Source organism: Python bivittatus, unplaced genomic scaffold (genome assembly GCF_059951505.1).
Source record: "Python bivittatus isolate LINGU-HERP-01145 unplaced genomic scaffold, Pbiv_v1 ctg000480_np1212, whole genome shotgun sequence".
Classification (NCBI taxonomy): Eukaryota; Metazoa; Chordata; class Lepidosauria; order Squamata; family Pythonidae; genus Python; species Python bivittatus.
Genome location: NW_028277075.1, coordinates 91,975,176 through 91,991,244, shown reverse-complemented (window position 1 = coordinate 91,991,244; position 16,069 = coordinate 91,975,176). Strand labels below are relative to the sequence as shown.

The 16,069-nt window shown below is 35.9% G+C and overlaps 1 protein-coding gene across 1 annotated transcript in view; it reads left to right on the top strand.

The window, feature by feature from the left end:
* Positions 1–16,069, top strand: part of LRP1B (LDL receptor related protein 1B) — a 715,984-nt gene that overhangs the window by 417,409 nt on the left and 282,506 nt on the right. Inside the window, exons 25-27 of the mRNA XM_088145133.1 lie at positions 1,055–1,252; positions 9,716–9,920; positions 15,204–15,368. Of these exons, the coding sequence (XP_088001259.1) occupies positions 1,055–1,252; positions 9,716–9,920; positions 15,204–15,368 (568 nt within the window). The remainder of the gene's footprint in view (positions 1–1,054; positions 1,253–9,715; positions 9,921–15,203; positions 15,369–16,069) is intronic.

Sequence of the window (16,069 nt, the reverse complement as noted above, 5' to 3'; positions counted from 1 at the left end):
TGCAACCACTGTCCTGTGTTGGAGCCTGGATGACCTGGGATGGGCCCATGGCTCTCGTGGTAGCCCTAAACTCCTGAGCAGCCTCAGACCCTCCTAGAGAAGGCAGGTTGAAATCTCCCAGGACCATAAGCCTAGGGATCTCTACCACCAACTCAGAGATGGAGTCAAGGAGCTCAGACAGGGAGAATGGTATGCAACAGTTCCAAATGTTCCCTAGAGCCCAACTTAATGAACAGGTCTCACATCCAGTAACTTGTAGAGCAGTGTCCTTGGAAGCCATTAGAGATTCTCAGATGACAGCTGAAACTCCCTCATTCCTGCTCTGAGTTCTTGGATGATGTCACACTCCAAACCTGGCTGGGCACATTTACAAGAGGGAAACACTCCTGGGTCCAGCCAGGTCTTGGTAATACAAGTCAGCCCTCTCATCTGCAATTAAATCACATGTGAAGGATGCCTTATTATAGGCTGACCTGGCCTTTAGCAGCAACAACCAGAAGCCTAGGCCTTTGAGAGTCTGCTGACCAGGAAATGAGATTGAGCTCAGGGGCCTGGAATGCAAAACTGGAAGAAGACACTGGGATCGAGTTCCCCAATGCAGTCTGCCCCGTCTCCCACTGTACCTCACTGTACCCATCATGGTCAGAGGAAAACAACCTGATATCATTACCAAAGCAAGGGATCAAAAACAGCCCATCCAAAAGAGAGGGCTGTCCAGTAAAAGAAAAGACATGGTAATTGAACATTGAACTCAGTATATGTAGGTTTCATTTTGATAAACGTCACTGGAATTATTTCATAATGGTTTCTTAGCTTTTCTAAAATAAAATTCCTTATCAGAAGTTCCTGAATTCGTGTGTACCTGTTTAATTGGCTCCAGCCAATCTGGCAGGGATAAGTCTGACATTTGATTTCTTAACAAAAGTTATTCTATCCCTATTCTACAGTCAGAATATTCTATAAATATTAATCAAATGAATGTCTTTTTAGTACTGTTACTATAATGACCTACTCCTCATTAGGTTTACCACAAAATGTACTGTTGTGTTCCCAGATCCTTTTGAAGCTTTCATCATTTTCTCTATTCGGCATGAGATCAGAAGAATTGATCTGCAGAAACGAGACTATAGCCTATTAGTTCCTGGTTTAAGAAATACAATAGCACTTGATTTTCACTTCAATCAAAGCTTACTATACTGGACAGATGTGGTAGAAGATAAAATTTACAGAGGCAAGCTTTCTGAAACTGGAGGTATGAAATAGAGTTTAGATGCTATTTTATTTTTTAACAAGTCGTAGAGGACTCAGTTCAGGAAACAAGATGAACCACCTAAGTTTTAATTGGAGGGTTTTTTATTATATAAATTATAAATATGTACATAAATATGTGCTCTGAATGAGTTATACAGTAGAACCTCGGTTCCCGAACTTAATTCGTTCCGTGACTCTGGTCGTGACCCGAATTGGTCGCAACCCGCAGCAAATTTTCCCATAAGGTTCAATGTAATTACCGTTAATCTGTTCTGGTGTGGAGGACAGGGAGGCGGCTATTGCTTGGAGGGAGAGTCCCCCTCCCTACGACCACGTGTCAGGGGCGGAAAATGGCCGCGGACCACGTGTCAGGGGCAGAAAAACAGCAGCAGACCACGTGTCAGGGGCGGAAAAATGGCCGCGGACCATGTGTCGGGTGGAAAAATGGCCGCGGACCATGTGTCGGATGGAAAAATGGCCGCGGACCACGTGTCGGGCGGAAAATGGCCGCGGACCACGTGTCGGGGCAGAAAATGGCCACGGACCACGTGTCGGGGCGGAAAATGGCCGCGGACCACGTGTCGGGCAGAAAATGGTCGCGGACCACATGTCAGGGGCGGAAAATGGCCGTGGGCCACGTGTCACAGGCGGGAAAATGGCCGCGGACCACGTGTCACGGGCGGGAATATGGCCGCAGACCACGTGTCACGGGTAGGAAAATGGCCGCAGACCACGTGTCACGGGCGGGAAAATGGCCGCAGATCCATCTGAGGTGGAGTTCGCGAACCGAAGCAAAATTTTGGGGCCGGAGCTGGTCATCACCTGAAAAGTTCGTGAACAGAAGCGTTCGTAACCCGAGGTTCCACTGTATATGGAAAGTTCTACCTTTTTGGGGTTGGGGTTTGTTTCAATGAATAGCTTTTCATCACAGCTGTTTTCTCTTTCTGTTCAACATCTAGAGAATAACTGGGATTTTTTAAATATGTGATACTTACAGAAGAAGCACGTCAGTTAGCCAAAGTCCAGATTCTTGCTACATATAATACAGATACTGCATTCAGCACTTTTGTGTTTGTATGTGTATATGCAATAAAAGTTAATATGGCTGAGTTCATAAGGGGAATGGAATCCAAGCAACTCATTTTAAACCTTCTTCCTCTAGTAGATGAACTGCTATTTGTTACCTGAAATCTAGTATGAATAATGCAATAACTACATTTTCAGATAATAGCAAATGATTCAGCATTTGAGATGCTTTCTTACTTGATGGAATCCATGACAGAATAAAACCTCTAACATATCTCTATCAAAGGCTTTTTATTTTTGAAGTGGAAATTTCTGGGATATTTCAAACATGGGCTAAAGAACTGGAATCTCCAATCAATTGATTCATGTCCTTAAAAATATTAAAATGGTATCAACAGATCTGAGATTAAAGTTGATTCAAAGTATATACAATCAAAAAAGTATATAGGGTGTACTGAGCTTCCCAAAGAATGTATGTGAAAGGATGGACATTAGATTTTCTATTTGGAGGTATAAAAAATTTGAGGCTTCACTGATCCATATGATATTGTCATGTAATCATTAGATATCTTTTTGGGATAGTGTATTAATGTATATAAGTAGATTTATGGGAAATCTTTAAATGATAGATCTGGTAATACGATGTTGAACTATATACAAAAGCTTTAGAATTTGACTGTTTATCAGGAATGATGGCTTTATCAAGGAAGGGGAGTGATTAAAAGAATCATATTGAGAAATTGAAAATGTGATATTATTCCAGATGCTAAGGAATTGTTGTCAGAAATGTGTGATCTATCTGTTCTGGAAAATGCAATGTCTTTCACTAATCAAAGGATACAGCAGTGTATGTTACTATGGCAGAGATTTTGTGATGTTTTACAATAATATTTCATATAGGTAGTCCTCGAGTTACAACAGCAATTGAGACCAGAATTTCCACCGCTAAGTGATGTGGTCATAAAGTGCAACACCACATGATCACATCACTTAGCAACAGCAATCTCTGCAGTCCCCATTGCCATAGTTAAGTGAGGATCATGGATCATTAAGTAAGCACCTCCTTGCAACTTCCTGCCAGCTTCCAAGAACCAAAGTCTGTGGGGAAGCTGGCAGGAAGTTGCAAGTTCCAGGCGGCTGGCAGGAAGGCAGGTAAGTGGCTGATGCTGGGTGGGAGAGGGAGTGAGGGGTGCATGGGTGGCTGGGGAAGCACAGTGCAAGCACAGTGGGGGTTGGGTTGACTGCTGTTGGGTGAGAGAGGGTGTGTAAGTGGTGGCAAAGCATGGTGCAAGTGCAGTGGGGCTTGCGGTAGTTGCTGCTGGATGGGAGAAGGTGCGTGAGTGGCTGGGGAGGCACAGCACAAGTGCAGCAAAGCTCAGGAAGGGTGTGCAGGTGGGGGAGACTTACTTGAGCAACTTACAACCTTCCCTGCTGGCTTGCCTATTGATTTTGCTTGTGAGAAGCCAACAGGGAAGGTTGCAAGTCACGATCACGTGACTGCAGGGGTGCTGGGATGGCCAGAACTTCATGGACTGATTATAACAACCATTTGTTTAGCACTGTTGTAACTTTGAATGGTTGCTGAGCGAGTGGTTGTTAACCAAGGACTACCTGTACTGATTATATTATAGTAGTGTATTTATTAGTAAACTAGTGACTATTGATAAGTATAAAATATAAGGTAGATTCTTTTTCTTTTCTTTCTTGGTTTGTATTTTTTGTGGTTTCTCTCTCTCTTTGTCTGTCTGTCTGTCTCTCTGGTTTTAGTTTCTTTCTTTTTTTTAAGTTTAAAGATTGTTTTGTTAGTTGCATATGTTAAGAATGTTAAATAAAAATATCAAATGATTCAGAAAGTGAATTTTACATTTAAACTGAGTCTAATCTCATAGTTTAAACTGTCAGTTTAGTGTAGAACAACTAAGAAAGATTTCTGTGGTGGTGGTTCAACTTAAAACAGCCAGTGCTGTATTTGAATGCCATTATGTATGTTTACTGTATGTCTTCAACTGAAATATTAAGTGGATGCCAGTCACTTAATCTCAGAAGGATTAGCATAGAGTTGGGAATGGCAAATTGTTTTTAGTTTAAAATGATTTTGGCTAAGTAAGTTCATGAAATAAGCTTTTAAAATTATACCTACTTTAGAGAAAGTGGGTAGATATAATTGTTGCTTTTTTTTCATATAACAGTAAAAATTTTAACCAACCTGTCAAGAGGATTGACAGTAGATTCCAAACATTTTTCTACTTAGATCATTGCTTTGAAAAATAGCAGCTAAAGGCAATCTTTGGGATCAATAGGCACACTTATTTTTGAGACACACACCCAAAATGGCTTCCATGGGTTAATGAAATGGGCGGTGACAAATTTGATATATAAATAAAACTAAAATAAATAAATAAAATTTGTATAGTCAAGAAATTGCTACCTTGCTAGTTAAGGATAATCACAAAACACCTATTTTCCAGGAGTTAAAATGCTAATATTATTGTTTGCTGTCTTCCAGTTTTATGTTGTCTACCATTCCATTTATCTTTTCTCTGAGTTACTAAACACATTTCCATATGAGAAATATGCAAACAAAAAGGAAAGAATAAAAAGAGGAGGAATTTCTATTAGTATGCTTAATATCAAACCCAACATACTTCAGACACAGGTCATTTCTTTAGGTGCTTCTTCTTTTGTATAATTTTATATAAAAGAACTATGTATAGCAGAAAGGGAAACAAATGCAATTCCTTTTTATCTTTCATATTTTGGTGTAAACTTGCCAATCACTTTGTTGAAAAGCCAGTGGATGTCTAGATAAGAATTTTGAGAGTTAAAAAGAGGTTTTATATGTTTGCATTTCTGCAATAAATCTTGTATTGTGATTTTTTCCCCTGTATTATTACATGGAAAAAGAGTTCCAGAAGACCTATGTCCAAAGGCTTCCTATTAAATCCTTTATCCCTTCCCTCCTCCAAATGTATAAAATATTGGCTCATCATTCAGCTCCTTCAGTTGCTTCATCTCAGAGTTTATAACTGAGGATAGTATTACCTTCTGTGCTTCCTCATTCCTTCTCACAACTATTAAATAGGAAGCATGTAAAGGATACATTTACAGTTTTATTTTATTTTTTAATTATTCTAATAAAACTTGAATTCAGAAGGATGAAATGCAGAGGAGATAAATCTAAAACACCAATACAGTTTTGTAACAGAAGATATCTGTTAGTCCTAGGCTAAATTGAATCTCCATGTTTAGAAGCAGCAAGATGTTGGAAGGCAGTTGTGTGGCAGAATTATAGCTGTAGTGCCCTTCTTAGATGGATCCAGGAAAGTTCATTTTTGGGCTCTGTGTATTTCGTACATCATACTCCATTTCAAGGCAAAAACACATTCTTGTCTTATTGTGTTTCTCAAAATATTCACAATGCATCTGTAGAATTCAGTGCAGTTTATTACTGAAAATACAGCTACAGAATTGTTTTATTAGTTTTTAACAAATTGTTATACTAATCATGGAAACTGCAGAAATTAAATGAGCTTATAGTGGCTTTTGGGCAAGTATTTCTTCTTTCTTTTGAATTTTTGATGAACTTGTAGAATAATTTGTAAAAATTATTTTGAATATTTAACCTTTTTTTACATACAAAGGCCAAAATCCTGCACACTGCTTGCATAGATAACAGTGTATGAAATGTTTCCCATAGGGTTCTATGGTAGTATAACCTTCCCTCCCCCATCAGGTCCTTACACTGTCTCCATTCCTGCTAGACCGTGGGCCTAGAGAAGGGCGGTTTGCAAAGTCTTAAAGGTAAGATGTTGGAGGACTCCTCTGCAAGTAGATGGCCTTGTTGACTCATCAAATACAGATTGTATTACTAACTCTCCTTGCTTACTAACTGCTGCTTCAGCAACCGTTCAAAGTTATGACGGTGCTGAAATAGGAGATTTATGACCGGTCCTCGAATTTGCTACTGTCGCATGTCCCCATGGTCACATTATTGTGATTCAGGTGCTTTGCAACCAGCATACATTTATGACAGTTGCAGCATCCCATGGTCACATGGTCGCCATTTGTGACCTTCACAGACTTCTGACAAACAAAGTCAAGGCAGGAAGTCACAGTTACATGATGTCATGCTGATTTTGAACTGATAGCATAAATTGGGCACAGTCATGTGATGTTTCACTTTACCACCATGTCACTTAGTGACGGAGTTGCCAGTCTCAATTGCAGTTGATAAGTGAGAACTACCTGTAGTGTTTAAAATATCAGGAACAATGCATAAAATCAGCCAGTGGGAGAGGAGAAATGATAGTGGAACACTTTTCATACCATGTTCTCCATGTACAGCATGCAGGATTGTGGCCAATTATCTCAGCCCTAAAGGATTAGAAATAACTCATTTGACACTGTGCTATCCTTTTGTGATGCATTTCAAAAGCATATTTTATGTAAAAGTATAAATAGCAAATGCTACTGAACCTTAATATATTATTTTGATACATTTGTATGTTGCCTTTAGAGATTTTCTGGCTGAAAAATAGGATAGAAATGCTTTTTTTTTTATTTTAAAGTTTTTTATTTTTTACAACAAACACAAACATACATAGACAAACAAGAGCATAAAAAACATAAAAACCATCTTCCATCTTAAACCGTGTGTCAGCCAGTTACCAATCATTTGTGCCATCCTTTCATAGTCTTCACTCACCATTTATATAGTGTCTCATATTATCTATCCAACATATATTTATATATTTATCAGTTATCAATTATTATTTGTTTATTACTAGTCTATCTATAACACCAGCTTTCATTATAAGATTTGTATCATTTTTATCCATTGATTATATATATATACACACATATATAGTAATTTATATCAATTTATCGAGTTTCTATTATATAACTTATATAATTCTATTACATTACTATATCTTTTCGTCCAACCATTGATAAAACAAATCCCATATCATATAAAATTGTTTGCTTTTGCTCTCTAATTTCAAATGTCAATTTACTCATCTCAGCACATTCCATAATTTTCTTAATAACTTCCTCCTGCATAGGTACCTTTTCATTCTTCCAATTCTTAGCAAATACAATTCTAGCCGCTGTCAAAACATTTACAATCAGATATTTCAATTCTTTACTATATGTTTCCGGTATAATTCCCAGTAAAAATGTCTTTGGTTTAAAGTCTATGTGTTGTTTTGTCATTTTTTCCAACCATGTGTGGATTTTAATCCAATATCTTTTGGCTTCTGGGCATGTCCACCACATATGGTAATATGAGCCAGGTATCTGATGACACTTCCAACATTTATCGGACTTGTTCTTATACGTTCTCGCGATCCTCGCTGGGGGTAAATGCCACCTGTAAAACATACAAATTTTCTTTATATGCAGTTGACATTGTCATTTTATAGTTTTGAGACCATAGTTTTTGCCACTTCTCTAAATCAATTCCATGTCCAAAATTTTCCCCCCATGCAATCATTATTTCTTTGACCTGTTCTTCCTCCATTTTAAATTCTAGTAAATGTCCATAAACTTTTTAAATCACCTTTTCATCAGTACCCATCAAAATTTTATCTAGAACAGTCAGCTCATCATAGATACCTTCTGCTTTAAAATCTTTATCAAATCTAGATTGTATTTGCAAATATGAAAACCAATTCATTTTTATACCTTGTTCTTCCAATGCTTGCATAGTTTTAAGTTCACCCTTTTCATTCAATATCTCAGTATATCTAACTGTTTGTTCCTTTTTATATGTTATTGCATAAGAGAAGGCTTCGATAGTGGATATCCATCGTGGAACTTTTAAATAATATTGTCTTCTTGTCTTCTCCCAGTTTAAAAACAATGCCTCTCGAATATAATGCCTTCTAAAATAGCCCTGTGTTTTTGTTCCCTTATACCATAAGAAAGCATGCCAGCCCAACAACAGGTCATGTCCCTCTAAGGTCAATAATCTGTTATTTCTTAAAGTTATCCAATCCTTTACCCACATCAAATTTGTCGCCTGATAATATAATTCCCAGTTAGGCAAGGCAAGCCTACCTCTTGCTCTTGTGTCTTGTAGTAGTTTAAGCTTTATTCTTGCTTTTTTACCCTGCCAAATGTATTTCAATACGATTTTATTTAAATCATCAAAGAATTCTTTCCCTAGACGAATAGGAATTGTCTGGAATAAATATAATATCCTAGGCAATATATTCATCTTAATGGTGGATATTCTCCCAATCATTGATAATTGTAAGTTCTCCCATTTTGTCAAATCTGTTGCAATCTGTCGTTTAAGTTTGACATAATTATCCTCCTTCAATGTACTACATCTTGGTGTAATATATATCCCTAGGTGTTTGTGACCTGTATTTCTAAAACTTCTTCCAATTCTTTCTTTCACCTTGCTAGCATATTCTTTGTTAATATCTTTGTTTTATCTTTATTTATTTTTAAACCTGCTACTTTTCCATGTTCTTCTATCTTTTCAATTAATTTAGATGCTGTTTCCAACGGGTCCTCTAGTATAAATACTAGGTTATCTGCAAAGGCTTGCAATTTGTACTCTTCCTTTTTGATTTTCATTCCTTTTATTTCTTTCTCTTCTCTTATATTCCTATTCAACACTTCTAATGTTAAAACAAACAACAGGGGCGATAGTGGAAAGCCTTGTCTCGTCCCTTTTGTTATGTCTATCTGTTCTGTTAAATCTCCGTTTATCATGATCTTTGCAGTCTGCTTATGATGTATTGTTTCAATGGCTTGAATAAATTTTTGGCCAAAGCCCAATTTGTACCAAAAGCAAAGTAAATGCTTTTAATGAATAATATAGTGTTAACAATTTAAATATTAATGATGGTGATTCCTTTTTCACAGTAAGCATCTCAGAGTTCAAATTCATCTCAACAAAATTTATATGAGAACTACTTTGTTTTTGAATTACTATGATCATAGTTTTGAAATTATTATGTTTATCACCTTTGTTGTAATTATAAAAGTGTTGGGTATTATAATTGGAGCAAAAACTTTGTTTATAATATATTCATATTTTAATATATTTTAGTATATTAAAATATTTTTCAGTTATTCAGAAGAGTTATATTCTTACCTCTTGACCATAGATAATGAAACTGTACATGAAGAGACCTTAAAGAAGAAACAAACCTACTTTATACATGTGCAAAAGCCTGTATGCCATTTTGTGTATGTGTAAAACAGCAAAAAAAAAAAAAAAAAAGTAAAGATCCATGGATACCTGAAAGTCCTTACTGTATATACCAGCATCTGCTATATTTTTAGCAATTGTAGATATGCAAATCTATGGGAAATGGAACCACAGATGACCAGGGTGTACTTGCTTTGCTTTTTAACAAGTAAGTCATTTTTGTTCCTTGTTTAATTTCAAAAATTCAAGATTTGTTCTATATTTTCACAGGCGTAAGTTCTGTTGAAATTGTGGTCCAACATGGTTTAGCTACTCCAGAAGGTCTTACTGTGGACTGGATTGCTGAAAATATATATTGGATAGACAGCAATCTGGATCAAATTGAAGTGGCTAAATTAGATGGTACACTGAGGACAACACTAATAGCAGGTGCAATGGAACATCCTAGAGCTATTGCTTTGGATCCCAGATATGGGTAATTATTCTTTATGGTTTCTTACAATCATTTTTTTTTAATTATGGTGAGTTGTTTCTTAATGTTTCATTGCTTTAATATAAAAAAGAGGAGGGAAAAAGACATAGGAAAAAAACAGCAGAAGAAAAGGAAAACAACCAAAACTTATTTCAAAGAAAATCACCCAATTTTTAAATACAAAGTTAAACCTGGATGATACAAAATAATAGTGATCAGTCTTTTTATTACCTTAATAGAAGCATTTATCAATCCAAGATTATAAATCTGGGGCTGCACTCTTTCCACATTGAAGGTCTTGGTCGGTCTCTCTCTCTCTCTCTCTCTCCCTCACTATTTCCCAAATTTTAAAAAATCATAATTATTTATATTGTGATAAATTGCATTTTTTTTAGTATATAATTCAAAGGTACATTTATATTTTTAAACTAAATTGATTTTTTTAACATATTAACAAACAAGTGGATATTAAAACAAAATGGGGTAATTGTGGTACAAGCTTATATCAAATGAGTAAATGTTTTTTCACCCATTTTACCATTCCAGTGCAGTATGGTGAGGATAACAGGCAAATATTTTAAAACATTTTGAGGTGTTTGATAAATGTGAAAGAAAATTTGTTATTGGATAAGTTTCATCTTAAGTTCCTAAGAAATACACACATTCTTTTAACCCTTAATCACTGATTTGTTAATATCGAATATTTGAACTCTTTATTCCAGAATTCTTGCAGATTACTAATATCCACATTAGTGATACTCTTCAATTATTTATTTAAAAAACCAGACACATGGAATCATTCAAAATACATTCTAATACTGACAATCACTTGGGAGTATTAGATGCTGTTAATGTAAATTCAAGAGATGAATATGAATTGAATATACTGACATTTAACAAATGTAGACAATCCAAATTCCTCTGTAATAACTCATATAGCTTGAAAAATTGATTGGCAGTAAACTTATCTAAATAGCCCTTCTTGTTCATGACTTACACACAGTTACAGAGAAAAGGATTGATATGGAATTTTCGAGGTGGATTTGTACAAAAGGATACATTTGTAATATGAAAAGGGTCAAAATTATATTTCATCCCAGCATGTTGCAAATGTGCCATGCAGTCTTTAAAGGCAGAAACACAAAGCAACACAAAACACAATAACCAATATTATCATGTTTCTAACTGGGCACATAGTTATTTGTTTATTTATTCATTCATGCATTCATATATGTTCCATAGAAAAACTGAAGTCAACATACATGGTCATCGGTAAAGCTGAAAGTCAGGAAAATTTAAAACCTGACAGCCATAATTTACAATTAATAACAGCACTAGTTATTTTCCTTTACAGTAAATACCTTATATATGTTTAATGCAGCATGTTAGTGAAGTTACATATCTTATTTAATCAGGAAAATTAGAAGGTGGAGCTAGCTGGAGTGTTTATGTCTGGTTCTCCCTTCTGCCTTTTTTTACAGCTACACAAAACTGAGAGATTTCTTGAGTCCTTTGCACTATATAAGAAGAAATTAGGTATTGGTTTCCATGGGAAATTAAGTAGTCAATTTCTAAGATGAACTACTTTTAAAGTCAAGCTATCCATATTTTAGATTTACAACATGATCCATATTCAAAACTAATTACCAAAGATGATGTAATTACCAGTCCATTTACCAGTAATTTGCATATAATAATATGACAATTGTGTTCTGTGTATATACTGAGTTAATATATAGATTATGACTGAATATTGTTTACATTTAACAGTAGAATATAAAATATTGGTCCCTTTTTAACAAGTAATATTGGTAAAGAGAAATATAGAGTGTCTGAACCAGACTGAGACAGCTACAGTTTCTTTTGTTGAACATATTGTCAACACATTGTTTATTTATTATATTTAGTGGATTTATATAGGTGGCTATGGGTGACTCGCAATATATATTTAAAAAAATATTCAAAAGATATAAAACCCATAGCAGCTGGAAAAAAAATTACAAAGCCACAATCCAGCACTCAACCTAATCAAGCAATAGCCTTTGTCGCACAACAGGGGTCTCAGGCTCAAGCACAGAGCCATGTCTTCAGAGCCTTATGGAAGGCCAACAGGGATGGGGCTAATCTGATCTCTGGAGGGATGGTATTTCAGAGGTGCCTCAACAGAAAAGTCTCCCTTCCTGGGACCCGCAAGCCAATACTCCTTAGCTGACAGGACCCAGAACACGTCCCCTCCTGTCAGACTGGATGGGATAGGTAGAAACAGCCACAAGCCATATCTTTAATGGTGGCAACCAGCACCTTGAATTGTACCCAGAAGCACACTGGTAGCCAATGCAGCTCGAGAATATCAATCAATCAATCAGTCAGTCAATCAAATCTTTATTACAGTCAAAGACCAAAATAATGAGAATATCCAATTCTCCCCAATTATTTCTGCTATTAGTATGGAGTGGAGTGTATTTTCATCAGTTAATATTGGGAGACTTCCTTGTCTACTGATGTTTTTGCATTTTCATTGCATTTCCTTTGGAATATCTATCTTTTCTGGATTCAGTGTAGTTCACACTGAGTTTTTTACTATATCCAGGCAACAGTTAAAATAGTTTCTGGCATCATCTGAAAAAGATACATGGAGCTCAGTATTATTGGTGTATGATGAAAGGGAGCTACTAAATGAGATAATATCTCATAGCAGCTTTGCCTAAATGGTAAAAAGCATACGAAGATGATCAAAGCCTAAAGAATGCCAAAGACAAAACTGCTGAAGAGTGATCCCTGAATACACCTTTTCAAAACATTCAGAGCACTTTCACATGGTACTATTTCCACTCCCCAAACCCTCTAAACCATTATGAACCATTCATACAATCACCTTCACTCCTGCAGACCTCAGAACACAGAACAGGGTGGAAATATTGTGAGCCAATTAGTGCTACCCTTCAAAGAATGCAGGGAAAGTCATTCAATCAATTTTTTCCCCCTCAAACTGCTAGAACAAATAATTCTTCATATATATATATAAACCCTCCATGCAAAAAGGAAATAAATTGCTAGCACTACATCCACATTTTCAGTGCATATTATATGCTTTTGTTTGGTCACTTTTTAAACTTCTTTTTGTAATGGATAGAGCTGCTAAGCTGTCAGTTTACCTGTATTGAAAATTCTGTTGAGAGCTATGAAAATGGCAATTTTGCAACCAGAGACTTTTCTGAAGGCTCTGTGGTTGTAGGCTACAGTAGCAGCTGAGATACAGGAGAAGTAGGGGTGGTACATCTGAAGTAAATGTACCAGAAATAGAATGATGGTTACCAGTATCAGAGATGGGTAGAGATGATCCTGGCACAACCACCATTTCCTCATATACATAAACATACATAAAGGAAAGAAATTGTCAACACTCCCTACTCATTTCACCACTGGGGGTAAAGCAGTCTTACCCTTTACATACCCCACTGCTGAAGAGAAGCAAGAGTCTTATCAATTTTACCTTGTTCCCTTCACCTGAGCAATTCTGTACAATGGGACATGTTGCAAGGATCCACAAAAGTCAAAATAGACCAGATCAGTCCATGCTGAATTTTAAGTTGCTGTCAGCAGGGAGCTGTGCATCTTGAATTAGCCAGTTCTGTGCTAAGACATCCGAGTTGTTCCTGTGAAGTGGTACCCGTGATGTCAGCAAGTAATATTTCCCCTTTCAGGACATATGAACAGAATGCAATGACTGCTGAAGGCTGGGATATGGGAAACAAGGTGAGGTAACAGTTCCCTCCAATAGGAAAAAAAGACCATCAAGCTTCACTGCATTTTTTTTTCCCGAATTGCATTATACTGGACACATATGACAGCATAGCAACACAAAGCTTTGGAACTAGCTTTGGAGAAGTACAAACTACTGGAACAAACTGGAACCTTTCTTAATTTTACACTGGACAAGTTTGTGTATATAGAAAGGTGTCCTACTTAACCAGCAGAAATACATTCCACTTGGCATAGATAATCCACAATGGCTATTTCACTCACCAAACTTAAATAAACCTGACTGAAATGTGTCCAGATAATCAATTGTACTTTTCCTTGGGGGGGGGGGACTTAAAACCCTGGATTAGCTAATTATTATCAAAGATAGTGGGTGCTGCTGCTTCTTTTTAAATAACAATCAAGATCTGAACACAATGCCCTTTATAAAAGGCAGAACGTGGACTTCTTTCCTGGAGAAATTTATATTTTCCACCAGCCAATCCATCACCCTTCCTCTGGCAGCTTTTATGAGCTGGGAGTGAATGGGTCTAAAAAGCAAGTAATTAGCCCCACTTCTACAAGGCAAAACAAACTGAAACTCATCTGTAAGCACTGGAGACATGGTTTAAGTAAGCATTCACTAAAATTACTTTTTAACCTAGAGTTCAAGTAGGAGAACATGCAACTAATATTCTCAGCAGTATTTTGCAAGCTACTCACAGCAAACTTCAGATAGTTCCTTTTAACTACACTACAGAAGAAGATGTAATAGCCAGTAAATCACCTGAAATAACTCCACTGGATGACTTGTGCTAATGTAATGGAAGCAGAGAAACAAGACTTCTTCATTGCCAAAGAGTAGGTCTAACGGGGACTTTAACACATGCCTATTTAGATTCAGATTAAGTTTTTTCTCCAGTGTTGTTTAGTTTATGGTGTTTAATTAAAGTTCCTCATTAAGAGGCTAGCATTCTGTCTCTCAGCAGAGGACTCTAAGGAATAATCTTCACAAATGCCATGGTCATTCCATAAATCAATTATGATAATAAATTCTAGTTGTAGAAAAATCCCTCGATATATTTAAGAATTGTTGGGATTGACCAATTTAGTACTATCCCTGCAGAAGTTAAAGGAACCTCTAAATATAAAACAAAATATCAATGTCTCCATAATAGTGGTGTTTTTCTTCAAATTGTATTGCTTTCAGATTAGCTTTAAACTGTTTTTAATTATTATTAAACTGAATTACTGATATAAAGATATATTTGCGATCAGTATAGTTTCACTGTGCCAGAAAATTATGGAAATAAAATTGTTAGCAAAATAACAATTTTGCCCATGGCGGGGGGTGGGGGGTGGGGAAGACACATAGGATATATATCCTATCTTTACTTACTTACTTACTTATTTATTTAAAAAGATGGTTACCCATCTTGTGAAACACAACTCTGGGCTAACAGTAGTTAATAATAGTGCTTCTTTCTAAACTATTATTATTTTATTTGCTCCTCTTATTAATATGTCTCTCTTTGTATCATTCAGAATTCTGTTTTGGACAGACTGGGATGCTAATTTTCCTCGCATTGAATCTGCTTCCATGAGTGGAGCAGGAAGAAAGATCATATATAAAGACATGGATAGTGGAGCATGGCCTAATGGTCTTACAGTTGATCATTTTGAAAAACGAATAGTTTGGACAGATGCTAGGTAAAATGTGTGTGTGTGTGTGTGTGTATTTCTCTTATAATGTATTTTTGGAATACATTACAGGAGGCATAAAATATTGTTTGGTTCATTTTTTAATAAATGCCTAAAAATTGTAATTGCCACAATATGTAAGTCAGAAAGTTATATAAGTTTCTTAAATCATTGTGTTGTAGATCTTTGAACAACAACAAAAATGCATATATTGGGGGAAATGCACATGAAAATGTGTGCATAGTTTATGTAGAATTTAAGTCTGCAAAATGATGAGGAAAAAGATTAAAAAGATTTTAAAAAGTATAACCACCTAAAATAAAACAATCATGTTTGATATTCCTGAAAAAGATTGATCCAAATATTTTATTTCCCTGAAAAATGAGAAGAACAACATTGATTTAAAAAAGGAGCAAGAACTGTTGATTGCCATGGAAAGTAGGGGGAAAAGTTGGATACTTAAGGAAAAATTGGAATTCATAAAAAGTGGTTCTGGATTTAATTATGTTTTTGTTTTTATTTCTTTAAAATATTAAAACCATTCCATTCAAAGGATCTCATGGCTCACAATCTAATAAAATGGGATTTAAATGCTAAAAGCAAATAAAATAATAAACTGATTTGCAGCAGAAAAAGAAATTTAATGACAGAGAAGCATTTAAGTGACAAAAAGGCTTCATCAGGCTGTGGATGCTAAGTCAAATTCAAAT